General features: G+C 39.8%; 2 protein-coding genes across 2 annotated transcripts in view; one reads left to right on the forward strand and one right to left on the reverse strand.

The window, feature by feature from the left end:
• The window catches only part of LOC141004605 (receptor-type tyrosine-protein phosphatase F-like), a 448,688-nt gene that overhangs the window by 70,849 nt on the left and 362,144 nt on the right, over nucleotides 1-15,695 (forward strand). Inside the window, exon 4 of the mRNA XM_073476198.1 lies at nucleotides 6,795-6,983. Within this exon, the coding sequence (XP_073332299.1) occupies nucleotides 6,795-6,983 (189 nt within the window). The remainder of the gene's footprint in view (nucleotides 1-6,794; nucleotides 6,984-15,695) is intronic.
• On the reverse strand, nucleotides 1,682-3,515 carry LOC141005394 (E3 SUMO-protein ligase ZBED1-like). The gene is made up of 2 exons (XM_073477234.1): nucleotides 3,079-3,515; nucleotides 1,682-2,696 (listed from the first exon to the last, which is right to left on the reverse strand). Exons 1-2 carry the CDS (start codon nucleotides 3,496-3,498, stop codon nucleotides 1,827-1,829), a joined length of 1,290 nt encoding a protein of 429 aa, XP_073333335.1. The 5' UTR covers nucleotides 3,499-3,515; the 3' UTR covers nucleotides 1,682-1,826.

Consider the following 15,695-nt stretch of genomic DNA (forward strand, 5'->3'; position numbering starts at 1 on the left):
AGTGTTTTAAATTTACAAATAAACTCCTTGTGGTGTGCAAAACCAAATTTAATTATAGCCGAGTTGGCAGACATCTTTCCTTACGAGTTTTCCACTTTCCTCCTGTCGTCTCCATATTCTGTGTGCAGGGGGCCGTGTCAGTCACTCTCACACTGACACCGGGCAGGTAGCAGATGCAGCTGGGGGAAATCTTTACACTACCAATGATTTGAAGTTATTAGCTGTTTTTGAGAGTGTCCTTTTTCACTCTCTCATCAGTAAGGCATGGACAAAAAACCTATCAGCGATGGTCTTGACCGGTCTTGTTCAAAAAACCCAATGTCCGCCCAGTCCGAGACCGAGACAAGACTGAGTAAAAATGCCCTTGATTCCAAGACAAGACCAAGAACCTCAAAAAATGGTCTCGATACTGGTCTCGAGACTAAGACCGATCTCGAGTACTACAACACTACTTCATACACCTGGGACTAAACTCTGTGTATATTCAGGTGTAGAAGTCTGTGTTCACACAAAACAGGAAACATGCATACGCAGTCCGTGTCTTTACCTCATGCTTCATCCTGACATTTTATGCACGAGCACGAGCATGCGCACAAGCCACTATAAATGGCTCCAAACATGCCCCCAATTACCTGGTATGCATATAAAGGGCCAGAATTTAGTTTAGTATTGAGGAGAAATGTTAGAAGCAAAGAAGCAATTGAAGAACAGGAAGCGTAATTTCATGGACCGCGAACTTGAAGTAATGATTGATCAAACTGACAGACAAAAAAAAGCATTATTTGGAGGCTTCAGTTCTGGCTTTAGCAATGAAATGTGGCGCATCTGCACACAGCGTGCTACAGTAAGAGGAGAGTGGATCCCTGCACTCTCTCCATTTGATGAGCGGTCATCATCACTGCCCAGAATATTAGTACAGTCCTTGAAAACTCGCTCTAGCCTAAATTGCACATTGACAATGTCCTTTCGCAAAGCCAAAGCAACTATTGTGTCATGTGGCTAGGCCTGTCACGATAACAAATTTTGCTGGACGATAAATTGTCCCAAAATTTATTGCGATAAACGATAATATTGTCGTTTAGGTACCATTTTTCAAATATAATGATATTCTATAAAAATGCAAATTCACCCTTTTTTAAAGATCAATGAACATTTATTTTTAAATTAAAATGTAATTGTTATATAAAAAGACATTGCAAATATCCAAAATAAATAAACAAACAACCAATAACAATGAATGAAATGGACTCTCAAAAAAATTAACTTAAATAAAAACCTTACCACACTGAAACTATAAATAAAGTATAAAAGTCTGTAAACACAAAAATGCACTTAAATACAAAACACACCACTGAAACTATAAAGTATAAAAATCTGTAAACAAAATTGCACTTAAGTAAAAAACACACAACTGAAACAATAAATAAAGTATAAAAATCTGTAAACAAAATTGCACTTAAGTAAAAAACACACAACTGAAACTATAAGGTTTAAAAGTCTGTGAAAAAAATTGCACTTAAATAAAAACCACACACAAGTGAAACAATAAATAAAGTATAAAAGTCTGTAAACAAAATTGCACCCAAGTAAAAAACACACAACTGAAACAATAAAGTATAAATGTATATAAACAAAATTGCACTTGGATATATATTAAACTGTAAGGTGAACAGTGTATACATTCTTTAACAAGCCAAACTGCCTATCCAGTTAGGACCTTTGCAAACAAAAAGTGCAAACTAACAACAAAAAACAGGTGCCTTAACAGGCCATATGCAAATCTGTAGCTTTAGTTAGGCAGATTGCGAGCAAGGAAAACTAGCATGTTAATCTTCTGTGGCTTCAGGCAGGATCGTTCGGGGGTAGCAATGTTGCCAGCTGTGCTGAACATCCTCTCTGAGCTGGTACTTGTGGCACAAATACACATGTATTTTTTTTGCCAACTTGGCCATCAAGGGGTACCTTTTTTTATTGTCACGCCACCAGACCAAGGGATCGCAAGATGCATCAAGTGCACCTTCCTGGAGGAACTTTGTAAGCTCCGCATCAGCCTTTAGTCTTTTTGGAATTGCATCCTGGGCCTGACCAGCAAGATGAGCTCTTCTGTTTTGAAGAAGATCACTAAGCCTCATCTTCTTGGTGGGCAGGGCAGTGGGAGGTTCATTCTTGTCTCCTCCAGTAGCTTTGCTGCAACTCTCACCACTGGCACCTTCTCCACTTGCTTCTGGCTCCTCTAGGTCCAGTAGCTCTTGTACAAACTGCTGTTTGACCTCCTCCAATGTTTCTGCATCCTCCATGCTGCCACGATATCTTGGATCCAAAATGGTGGCCTTTCTCAGGAGGACTTGGATTGCAGGTGAATTGTATTTTTCAGTCAGTACCCTGCAAATGGTTTGTCTGATACTGGCGGTCAGCGTAGTGTCGTCAGGGTTTGGAGAGAGAAGGTCGCCTTTAATCAGTTCCAACACAGGCTTGACTGAGGACACTGTGACGTACTTTTCCCCTGAAAGGACATCTGTGAATTCAGCCAGTGGTTTCATTGCTGCATTAATGGACTCCAACACAGAAACATCCTGCCAGGTTGGGTTGAGGTGGCTATGTTTTCTGTCTTGAACCAGGACATGTCTTATCGCTGGGAGTTGCTCCAACACCCTCTCTACCATCTTCTGCTTTGTGCCCCATCGTGTGGCAACATCCTGTGGGAAAGATAACATTGTTCTTGTTCACTAATTGGTCTACACTAACATTATTAAACAAATACTACTTTTTACATTTCCATTATTTATCATTATTAATTTTAATGTTTGTTATTTTATATGCTAGTGCATAAAATGCTACAGTCTCAATTAGATTCTGATTATGGTATTTCCCCAATTTAAAGCCGGTCTCTTTAAGTAACAATTGTTAATAGATAAACATCAGCCTCTTTTTTTAAGGCATTTGTAACCCCAGATTACATACACAAAAGCACATCCCCCCCCCCACACACACGCACACACACAGAGTCACATACAGACATTAAGAAGAAATAATATTTTTGCTAAATTAAGCTATCAATGAATTAAACACACCACTCACCAGTATTAGACTGTGTTGGGGCAGATTGGCATCACTCTGGGCCTTCCTCAGGTCTCTCCTCCTAATCCAGCTCAGGTTGAATGTGTTGACCAAATTTTTACAGAGTCCTATGGCACGTGCTGTCCGATCTTTGTCGCGGTCCAGACCATGGGACACAGCAAGATGGAGGTTGTGGCCAAAGCAATTGAGCCAATTCCAGCCAAGGTTCCTCACTGCAGCAACAATATTAGGACCATTGTCTGTCGTGATGCAGACTAGTTTGTGCTCATCTAGTCCCCAGTCTTCTAAAGCAAACTTCAAGTTTTCTCCAAGGGTGTCAGCAGTATGGTTTTCTGGAACATATCTGGTCTCTAAACATTTGGAGTGCAGGGTCCAGTCAGCACTTATGTAGTGTATGGTCAAGCTCATATAGGGGGTCATGTTTGAACTTGACCACATATCTGTAGTGGCAGAGTAAAATGCAATTTCTTTGATCTCTATGTCTTCTTTGACGCGGTTGTAAAGTTGTGGAATTGCAGTTTGTGACACATACGTTTTCCCAGGCAACTCGTACTGGCGGTCAAATGCTTGCAACATTTGCCGAAATGCCGGCTTTTCGACGGTATTAAAGGGCTGCATTTCTTGTGCAATGTAGCGAACTACACTGTCCGTTAGTGCGCACCATTTAGCACTGTTGCGCTTATATTTTGTTTGCTTAGCAAACGCACCACTAATGGTGGCCTGTCGCCAAGACGGAGACTGCCCCTCTGTAGTTTTGGTAGCAGTTTTTTTTCCAAGCTGGGAATACTGCATGGGATGGTTGTGCTTCAAATGCAGGTTCAAATTAGTTGTGTTACCACTTTTGGTTAACACCGTTTTGTGGCAGATGCGACATACTGGCTCATTCAAGTTTAGTGGCTCACCGCGGTCATTTGGCTTGAATCCAAAGTGCTCCCACACATCCGCCGTTGATTTTGGCTTTGCAACCAACTCCATGTTGTCATCCAAATCTCTCTCTCTATTTCTACTCCTCACCTGTCTCGCATGCTGCACTGTATGCCAGGAGACCCGCCCCTCCCCCTCACACACACACAGACAAAGAGTGAGTGATTGACAAGACGGTTCACTCCACGGAGGAGTAAGGAACCGCGAGTAATCAGTCAAGATCAATGCACTGGAGTTAACTCTCTTGACATCCAGTGTCTTTGATAAATGAAAATTATCGACCCCAGAAAACTTATCGACCTCCTTTTTTGTTATCGTTAGATTAATTGATTTATTGATTATCGCGACAGGCCTACATGTGGCACAACAATTACGCATGGTTAGAACTCTTACATTGTGCCAATTACACCTGAATGTATTCTTACTCCCCAATAATACAGGAAAATAATCTTAATTTACATATTTAAAGATCATGTATTTATTTTTTTATTTATATAAAGATCATTATCATTATAATTAACAAAATGCATACTGACAAACATTTACAGAAGACAGTAAAAACAAGGATGACAACTTGTACACATCACTGTGTAATCATAGTGAAGGTTTTTTAAACCATAGAAACCTAACACAATTTAGTGAAAAAAACCCATCTCTAAATAAAATGTCATCTTAATTCACACTTTTCCTATCATTTTTGCCAACTCACAACATCACAATAATTAGCCTGACAAGACTGCGTGCATGGTACGCATGGTGTTACATTTGTGTACCAGTACACACAGTCTCTACCTCTGTGGATTTTTTTTACATTCGGAAATCTGCGTGGAAAGCGGCAGTGTAAAAGATACATACAAGTACGCACAATCTCTCCGCCCATAGATTTTTATACATTTGGAAACCTGCGTGGAAAGTGGTTTAAGTACATTTTTTGTGTGCACGCATGGTTTATACATTTGGCCCCAGGATAGATTATTTCCTGTGGACACAATTGTTGCCTTATGCTGTGGATGCACAAAATCACAATATTATAATCTCAGATCACAGCCCTCTCACTTGCACCTTAAATTTTCAGAACATGGTAAAGCCACAAAGGAGTTGGAGGCTTAATCCTGTGTTACTAACTGAAAAGGAATTCTGTGATTATCTAAATACTCAGATATCTGTTTTCTTTGAAGCTAATGACAACCCATAGATGACCCCTTCTACACTCTAGGAGGCATTCAAAGCTTTTCTAAGAGGATGTGTTATTTCATTCGAAGCGTCTAGAAGGAAGAAAAGGGAATGTCAGGACCTCATCTACTGAACTACATAAAAAAATATCATTCTAAAATATGAGTATAATAAGATACTCTCAGAAAAAGTTAGCAAAGCATTTTTGTACACAAAACAGAAATATTTTGAATTTAGTGACAAACCACATAAACTTTGGCTTGACAACAACGAAAACAGGAAAATTAATCAAATACGATCTTCATATCCATGGGCAGGATCCCATGTTAACCCTAGCAACCTAAGCAGTTGCCATAATCTCAAAAGGCTTTCTCTGTCTCAGTAACAAACATAACAACAATAATAGGAATATGCACATAATGCAATGTGACCTGTGATCAGTAAGATAATAATAAAAAAAGATAATAAGATAACAAGATTTCAATAAGTTATTTAAGAGTAGGGGGAAAAGATCTGCACAAACTATTAAAAACTATTAGATAAAAGATTCATACAAACTGCTTTTTGCATTTTTGTATTATTACATTAATAATGGAAACAAAAAGCTGTTTGGGGCTCCTGTGTTATAATAAAGGTTGATTTATGCACATAGGCTATGCCTATGCAGAGCAGACGCAGTAACCTATGTAAGTGTCCTGCGCTGTAATGAGCATTTATACATGTGCGCTGGTGTGTCTGCATTGCTGGTGGTGGTGAGCCGATTGCCAGCTTGACTTTCGCCTTTAAATAAACCGACTCACAGCTGTTTCTTTGGGCAAGAGAGAGCGGACAGGCAGAGTGTCTGCAGCGAGGGCTGTAGTTCCATACAAACCCGGCTTGAATGACTTGGTTTTGCCACCAAGCTGCTTGTTGAGGGGCAGCCTGCCTTTCAGACATTCAGTCAGTCTGCTCTCTCTAGCCCACAGACTCTGGCAGCGGAGGCTGCGGAGGAGGACGATACGGAGAGACTGCAAAAGCCAAAGAGTTAAATGTATTTGTTGAGGAAAATACAGGTTACAATCCCCATTATTAGCACCAGAGGAGAAGCTACAAAAGGTGATGCTTTCAAGCAGATCAATCATATTCCTTGCAGCCCACATCACTGCAGCGTGAAATTACATTTCTGGGGGGTGCATGTCAGGCTACACTGTGAATACGCCGTTGATTCAACAATCAACCACATCCCATTGTTTGTTGGTGAAAGAATGTAAAGCGTTAGAAACTCTGGCTGGAGTGGGGCTGTAGTCATCTGCCTCCATCATGTTTACAAAGTTGCTGGTCAAGAGCCATCATAGAGTGCGATTAATCTGCCCTACTTTTTTTTACGCATTATTTTTTCTGGAATTAATTAATATAAATTAATGTGTTGTATTGACAGCTCTAACATTTATATTAGAGCTAGATCTTATAATGTTTGAATTTCAGTGGGGTAAGCTCACAAGCTTAAGCTTGTGGGATGAGCCGGCAGATCTTACCACAGGGTCTCACTTGAAGAACACATAAGATTGTTGTTTTAAGTACTTTCATCATCCACTTGTGTCCAGCTGTAAGAATGTTTGTTGTCTCCGTCTTTGTCACAGAGGACCAGATCCCTCATGGTTTCCCCACCATAGACATGGGGCCCCAGTTGAAGGTTGTGGAGAGAACGCGTACTGCTACAATGCTATGTGCAGCCAGTGGCAATCCTGACCCACAGATCTACTGGTTCAAAGACTTCCTACCTGTTGACATCAGCAGCAGCAATGGGCGCATAAAACAGCTGCGTTCAGGTAAAGCACCCATCTCAACAATTTCACACACAGGTATCTGTTCTGCATACTGTGGTACATGTCACTTGGAGCTTGACAATTGTGCAACTAGCTGCACTTTCAGGTGTAAGTGGGCCACACATCATGACAATATTGTATATTCATAAAATGACAATAATATGGGAAGTCTGCCAATTCTGTCTGGTACCCAGTCTAACGGACTGGGTATCAAAACCTCAGTACCTTTTTTAATACCAACCCAAATATGCCCATAGTTTACCAGGAAGTATCAAAAAATGATTTTCTTGATAAAAACATTTGTTAAAACTGCAACTAAATATAATGTATATTATTCATTAAACTTATTTTTCTCTTTCCTATTTTTAAAATTAAACCAAACATACCAAACATATCGAGTTTACAATGTACAAGAGAAGCAGCAAACTCTCACATTTGAGAAGCTGGAACCAATAAAATGTAAAATGCATGTCCCCTTGATAAATTACACAATCAACTGATTATCAACATTGTTGGCAATTTTTTATTGATCAATTAAACAAATGATTGTTTACATTTCTCATAGTAAGGTTTAAAAAAGTGTTTTTACTACCAAAAAAGTGTGTGCAAAAAAGCTCGTAGCTGAATGATTCTGTTTTTATGCCTATAAAATGTATTCACCCACGTGGATGTTTTCCCCTTTTATTGCTTTTATAAATGGAATCATGGTCAATATACAAAAAATATATTAAAAAAAACAAATTTATAAAAAGAAAACAACTCTTTAATGTCTGAAGGTCCAATCACTGGTTAATCAGTATTCCTGACTACAATTACAAAATGAAAATAAAATAACACTCCAAGCAACTCCGTGAAAAAGTTATTGAAAAGTATAAGTCAGGGGATGGATACAAAACATTTCCAAGTCACTGATCATCCCCCGCAGTTCAGTTAAATCCATCATTAAGAAAAGGAAGGAATATGGCACATGTGTAAATCTGCCTAGAGCAGGTTGTCCTCATAAACTGAGTGACTGTGCAAGAAGGAGACTAGTGAGGGAGGCAACCAAGACACCTATCACTACTCTGAAGGAGTTAAAAGCTTTAGCAGCTGAGATTGGAGAGACTCTGCATACAACAACTGTTGCCCGGGTCATTCATCAGTCAAAGGTTTATGGGACAGTGGCAGAGAGAAAGCCATTGAAGAAGAAAGCTCATTAAATATCGACTAGAGTTCACCCAAAGGCATGTGGGAGCCTCCAAGGTCAACTGGAAGAAGGTTCTTTGGTCTGATGAGACCAAAATGGAGTTTTTTGGCCATCAGACTAGATGCTATGTTTGGCAGTCACCAAACAACACACCATCCCCACCATGGTGGTGGCAGCATCATACTGCGGGGATGCTTCTCTGCAGCAGGCCCTAGAAGGCTTATTAAGGTAGAGGGTAAAATGAATGCAGCAAAATATAGGGAAATCCTGGAGGACAACCTGATTCAGTATGCAAGAGACTTGGAAGAAGATTTATTTTCCAGCAAGACAATGCTCCAAAGCATACAGCGAAAGCTGAACAGAAATGGTTTAAAAACAACAAGGTGGATGTTCTGGAGTGGCCGAGTCAAAGCCCAGACCTCAAACCAATAGAGAATTTGTGGCTAGACTTGAAAAGGGCTGTTCCTGGGCTATCTATGCACTTAAATAGCGTCACTCATATTAGAAATGACAATTATTACAATAATTCTGAAAGTCTAAGATCTTAAGGTTGATTTTGCTTTTTATTTACAGAAAATAAAACACTCAAAAGACTTATGATGGAAATAAATGTTTCTTACCTTGATCATAGATTTCTCTAATTACAGGCACCTGTGTGGGAATATAATATATATATCCCAACAGTGCTTTACAAACCATAGACAGTCATGAATGTGAAAGCAGAGGCAGCCATGTGAGCAGCTCTGTGAGCAGGTGGCCAGGAGCCAGAGGAGCAGAAAGGGCATCTTTCTCTATGAAACAGCAGCATACAACAAAACTGCATGTTTTCTGGCTGAATAACCAAGCTCAGCAAGTCAGTTGCCCTTTCTCTTACATTCTGTGAGAAAATAGAAATGTTTGTTTCTTGTCAACAATTGTAAGCACCTACAGAACATTGAGACAGCTTGACAGGGTCAAACTTTCTTGCCAGCCCTTGTATCAAGAGTAAGAAGCAGATTTACGATCACTGAGGGCCTGGGGCCCATCCTGTAGCTGTTCATCTCATCTCAACACAGGCAGAGAGGAAAGACTGAGAGACGGCCTCCAGGATATAATTGACTTTGAAGTCCACTCTTAGGATTTTCCCAAGTCACGGTTTGGGCTTAGGTAAGGACAATCAGCCATGTATTATTAACCAAGCAGCATGGTAATTTGTTTCAATTTAGTTCATAGGGCCCCATCTTCGCATAACGTCCCACAGCAGCCAAGCAGAGATGGCTGTTCACCTGTGCCACACAAGGCATGTGGAAGTGTGTCTGTTCTCCACAACTATTCAATTTATTTGGTTCAATTGAAATCATTATATATTGGAGTGATTAGGTTAGTCTTATTAAATAATACTGATCCATTAAGAAACACTAATAGCATACTTTTTCAATTGAGACCTTTGCTTTCTTTTGGTAAAGAAAAAAGTGCCCTCTTTCTTCTGTAAGGCTTCCTCCTCCAGAGCTCAAATTCAGTAATTACAAAAAAGCTTTTCAGTCGAAGAATAATCTGACCCAGTGCAGCTGATTCTGTGACTGCTTCTGATCCAGGCAAAGAATAGTAAGTGCTACAGAACACCCTCCCCCTGGTAAACAATGCCGGATTGAAACATCAAGTTCCTGATTCAGCAGCTTGGACATAGCCCTAACTGTGTCTTCACACTTGTCACAACACCCATCACTGAAAGCTATTCATTATCAAGATTTGCAATTTTTTGCAATTGAAGAAAGCACAAAACTCCAGTCACCAATGTGTGGACAACGGTTGATTAAAGATTGCTCCATCTGAATTATTTTGAAGTTAGCTACTAAAGGGGTACCCCAGTTATTAAAAAGAAAGGTCAAACTTGAAGTGGCAAAGGCACAGATATTCTGACTTTTATTTACTATTATGGGTCAGGCTCGTAAATATTAGTCCTGAACTGTTCAATACAAGATGTTGGAACTATGTGGCTATGAAGTCACATTACTCTAACACTGTAATTAGTGCACTGTAAAACGCTAAAAAGTGCTTAACCGGATACAATTAGAAAATTGCTAGTTGAGTAGGAGTAGGAGTAGGATCACCAGCTGTTGAACTAGAGCTTTAACTGAACTGCTGGCTCTAATAGCTGATTGTGTTCTGCTGTGCCAAAAATGTAGCCAACTGAAACCCAATGATCGATCATACAACTCCTATAACGCAAACAATGAAGATATTCCTTTAGGGGACTCAGCCAGTGCTCTGAGTGCATATTGTTTTCCAATAATTTGTGTATTTAACCTCATCTGTGTGCATGGAATGTCAGATTTTGACAACAAGTGTGAGGACCCAAATGCAAACCACTCAGGAGGCAGGCAGAATAAGGATCAAAAGGTGAGCTTTATTTAACAAAAGCTGAATAATCCAAACACCAAGAATCCAAAAACCAAGAAGTGCAAAGACCAAAAATGCAGAGACCAAAAACAAAAGCTAAACAAAGTACAACCAAAAGCAAAGTACAAACCAGTAAAACACGACGAACAGAAAAACAGAAACATACCATGGGGGGACACACGAAGACACAAGGCAACAGGCTCAGGTAAATCACACAGGATGGACTGAAAAGGACATCAGGGAGCACAAAGACTATATACACACAAGAGCTGATAAACAAACAAGACACAGTTGAAAACATGAAAAAGGGGTGGGTAATCAGAGAACCACCAACGAAACATGACACGGAAGATGATATTCTGCCTTGTAAGACCATCTGGGTGGCTTTATGAGAGGTTTCTGTTGGAAAACCTTTTGGAAAGGCAGGTCTTTAGAATATATAGTATTAAAATACTCAATACTGCAGTAACTGACATGTTGCATTGGCCAAGTGGACAAGGTATACCATTTTTCCACCAGCACTTTAGGCCGCGCCGAGTCAAACTGAGTGGTGCCGATTTGCTTTCCATCACCAGTTTTACCAAGCCAAGTCGAGTCGCGCCCGCATTAAACCTGAAGATGTTTTTAAAAATCTGTGTGTTCAGCTTTCAGCACTTTAGTAGCTTCTAGCTGAATCTCTTTAGTTTCTCTCGTTCTGTTTGTACTTTCTAACATCTGCTGTGGTTTACTGTTTCGTTGTGTTTGCTTTCAGCTTTTTCAGAAGTCATGTTAAGTTACTGCTGGTGTAATGCTACTTCATAATAAAAGCTTTTAAAATACTAAATAACAGGGGGTTGTTATTGTGAAGAAGTCATAGGAAATCACTGTTCACAGTGATTCTTCAATAGTACAGCGGGGATAGGGACAAGTGCATCACTGGTTTAAGACACACCATCAAGCAGGTAGCCCAGTTGTGTTGCAAATCCCTGCTGCACCGGGCCGAGTCAAAATGAGTAGAACCAGGCTGGCAGATGTAATGGAAAAACGACAGTAGATTACTTTTAGAGTTGGCCACAGTTCACGCCCCGCGTGGAAGGACAGTTTAGTTTTATGGCCTTTTACCATTAGATTTCGTGAATTTATTGTTTTCAGATATGTGAAAAATATTGCCAATTTTCGGTCACAGTTTGCTTTGGTTTAGGCAAACCAACTACTTGGCTTAGTCTAGAAACCGAAGGCTAGAAAATTACTATGACTATGATCACTACAACATCATTAAGGTTATTTTCACAGAGTTGACAAAGCTCCTCTAGTGCTACAAAAGACATGAAAGGGTTTTCACACACTTAGTAGTACTCCATGGTGAGAGTGATGTATAGAATTAATGGAGGTCCCCTTTAACAGCCAGTCAGACTTCCTTGTGATGGAATTTTGGTTTGTTTTTATTAGTACTGTGTTCAAAGGGCAAAGTGGACAAAGTCGGATGCAACCATTGCATCTAAAACCAGTTTGATGCGGCAACTCACTGCAAGTTGCTGTTATCTTCTCTACCAAAATATGAAGACTCCCAATCCATTACTACATCCTTTTTGGATTGACACCATGGAATAAAAACCCGTCAATCCAGATTTTGTGAAAATATGATGAAATCCTATTATTTTTCACAATAATACTCCAAAACCTGTCATGACACCCTGATTTCATGGACTTCTTTTAGCTGTAGGACAGCTGTGGGTGAAGTCATGGCAGGTCTCAGTATTGACCAGTCCAGCCCTCTGAAAGCTGCTGATGTCTCCTTCATCAGATCCCTGGGGCCACACAGCTTCTAGGGCTCCCCTTCTCACCACCTATCTGACTCTTCTTTGTGTTCCTGTCAACTGTGGCTTGGTTTACCCTCTCTCTACCACTTGCTGCATATGATCTCATATGCCCAAATGGTGCCAGTTACTAATTATGACTTTTAAAAATGTATTATCATGTTTACGACACAAGGGTTTAAAAAAGAAACTAGGTTTGAGTCCTTTGTGCTACATTAACAGAAAAAAAAAATCTATTTTATAAAATGGAGTGTTGATGATGAATTGAGGATTCTATCTGCCTGGGGAATGAAACTGATCTGTAGTCTGGTGGTATATCAGCAGATACTTCTGTATCTTTTTGCAGATGGCAGCAGGGTGAACAGACTGTGGCTGGGGTGATTGTTGTCTTTAAGTATCCGTTGGGCTAGGTGCAGACATCTCACTTCACCAATATGATTGATGCCCAGTGGATGGGTACCAATGATGTGCTGGCTTGTTTTAATCACCTGCTGCAGAGCCTTCCTGTCCTGGGCCATGCATGACCCATGCCAGTTTGTGATGTTTCCAGTCAGGATGCTTTCTATTTCTCCTCTGTAAAAGTTTACCAAAATCTATAGACCATACTCTTTGTCTGGGAGTGCAGTCATGGGTGTACAGTCTGAACAGGAGGGATCTGAGCACTAATGTAGAGGAGGTGTGACGGCCAATCCGTTCTCACTGTGGTCTGTTTGTGAGGAAGTCCAATATCCAATCGCAGAGTGTTGTAATCTTGGTTATCTCCTCACATCAATGGAGTTGTTTAGGTAAGTTTTTTGTCTATTCTGTATCCCTATTTCAAAACGTTATTTTAATAATTTCCTCAATGTTAAAGTTCCCATGAAGATCAAATCTACGTTAAAGTGTTTTAATCAAATATGTCTTGCTCTTTAACTTACCTTTATGCCAGTATCAAGCCCAAAGCCCAAAAGTCATTTTGTAGGTATTTTCAATCAAATTTTTGATTTTGTTTTCGAGTTTCCCTGAAAATGCTTAAAAGTTAATGGCTCCTCCTGCACTCAGGGAATTATACTAATTTTGTGTCCAAAAAATGCTTTCTATACTCTTTAGGATACCACCATGGATTAATAAAAAGCCACCAGAGTGGAGTGTATCTGGGGACTGGGCTTAATGTATTTCTGTATGAAAACACAACTTAATAACTTAAATAAAAACAACAAAATATTTTTCTAACTTTTTTCACTGATTTGGTTGAAAACGGATCATATTTTGTGAAGAAAATATTTTCTGGTTTTCCCTCTGCTGTCCTCAGCTGCTCTGGATGGACAGCTTTACTTATTTTGTTAAGTAACTGCTAATGAGGCAAGTTTGTGAATAGTACCAGATGATTTATGGAGTTTCCTGGTGGACACATACCGGGGCTTTGTTGCTAAAGTAAGTAAGCTAACCTAAATACGGCTAAATGTAGCTGTCATCCATGGAGATTTTATATTCCTACAACTTTCCTTGAGCCAAGACAAGTGATGTACAAATCAGTGATGTTATCACAATGTAAAGTCTATGGGCTGAGAGGTAACTTGTAGGTGGGGCCAGTGGGAGAAACTCTATGGCATATATTCAGCAGCCAGCATGACCAGAAAGTAAAGCCAGATGCTGGAAAACTTTTTGGTGTATGTGCCAGAAGAGCATTTCTCATTCAACTGAATAGGCGCCATCTTTGAGTCAACTATCTAATTATTTTAAAATCTATGGGTAGCAAGCTCAGTTTGGCGTGTAGCTTAGTCAGTGGCCCTATTTGCTGACTCAGTCCCGGCGGTGCCAGTAGCCAAACTGGCTTGAAAACCACCACAGACGGTTCCCTGTCATTTTGGGTTTGAACCAAAACAGGCTTGTTGTTGGTGAATGAAGGGTTAAGTGCCTTAAGGTGCTGTCAGGGAAAAAAAGCAGGTGTGGGGAATAAGGAGCTTACATACATTACTGAAACAATTTTGAGCTTATCAAGAGCTTATGGGAAAAATAACAAAAAGCTTGACACAGGAAAAGCAAGAATTGTCCCCAAGAATATATTTTTCACAGCTGTCATTTATGAAATTGGTTTCAGCTGAAAATTTTGGCTTTATAAACATAAATTATTCATTATTTACCCCACAGATTTATGGATACGCTTTATTAACAGGGTGAGAATAGCAGTCGCTCTAATCTCTGCTCTTTTTACTCTCTTTGCCCTCCTGCCATTCTTGTCTTTCTCTGTCTCTGTCTACTTTTTCTCAATCTTCTCTTTATACTAATGGTTATCTCTAATCTTATTTGCATTCAAATTACCTCACCAGGTGGTACACCAATCAGAGGTAAGAATGCTAGGTACAGAAAATGTCTAATCATTCTCATCTCCTCCTCACTGCTCCCTTTCCTCCATTTCCTCCCTCCTCCTCCTCCTCCTCCTCCTGTCTCCTCATCGTCCCTCCATTTCCAGCTCTCTGTCCTTTTCACTTGCTTAGATACTTTCTCTGCCTTCACCACTTAGCCATTCAAAAGTGTGTATGGTCTTGGAAGAGACAAAAACAAGAGGCAAATTCACATCCGCCAGTGACAATGTTCTTAAATAAAGTCACTGATGACAACACATCACTATTTTAACATTTCATTGTAAGGTATCAGGGGATAATCACCACTCTCATGTACTGAAAAGCATGTGTTACATATTCATGTTACATTTGCTACCGACAGTGTTGTGCACGTTCATTGGATGTACACGTTTTTGGTGAACAGTGAACTAAACATATCCGTTTGCAGCTAGAACATAAACGAAAAAAAACCCCTCTGTTGATCCTTAGTGTTGTTAACTCGCAGGACACTACATTTGAACTCTGCTCATGCACTGTTTTCCAAGACCACGCATAAATGTATTATAGACCTGAATACTAGGGTACAGCTCAGCCTTACTTCCAATCTTGTTCGGGCAACAGTTGCTATGGTTGCTATGGTTTTTTTTTTTTTTTAATTGTGGCAAAAAATTCCCCTGCAACCTCAAAGCATTTTCCCCATAGGGTACTATTACAAAAGAGAGGTCTCTAAAACTGTTGCACCTTGAACTGCAAACAAGGTTGTTAATGACTCTATAATGATTTTTTGATTGAAAGTTGCTCCTCCATCTCTGCGCAGGGTGCCTGCACCAGACCAGGGATGTGGGTGCACACACTTTATTTCAACTGCCAATTTTGTTCTTTTTCTTAAGCAACTACAAACCAATCCCATAATGCATTCCAGTATTGTTTTTTTTTAAATATGTACATTTTTTACATTTCTTATTGTCCACTGCAAAACTGCATGATGTATGTCACATTCACAGCCAATATATAATATTCCATAGTCACT

The sequence above is a fragment of the Pagrus major genome, chromosome 11, assembly GCF_040436345.1.
Source record: "Pagrus major chromosome 11, Pma_NU_1.0".
NCBI lineage: Eukaryota > Metazoa > Chordata > Actinopteri > Spariformes > Sparidae > Pagrus > Pagrus major.

Excerpts from the sequence above, each read along its gene's own strand:
- LOC141005394 (XM_073477234.1), bottom strand. The coding sequence starts at position 3,498 with ATGACCCCCTATATGAGCTTGACCATACACTACATAAGTGCTGACTGG. Across the intron at positions 2,697-3,078 it reads CCCAACACAGTCTAATACTG|GATGTTGCCACACGATGGGG; the intron begins GTGAGTGGTGTG and ends TCTTTCCCACAG.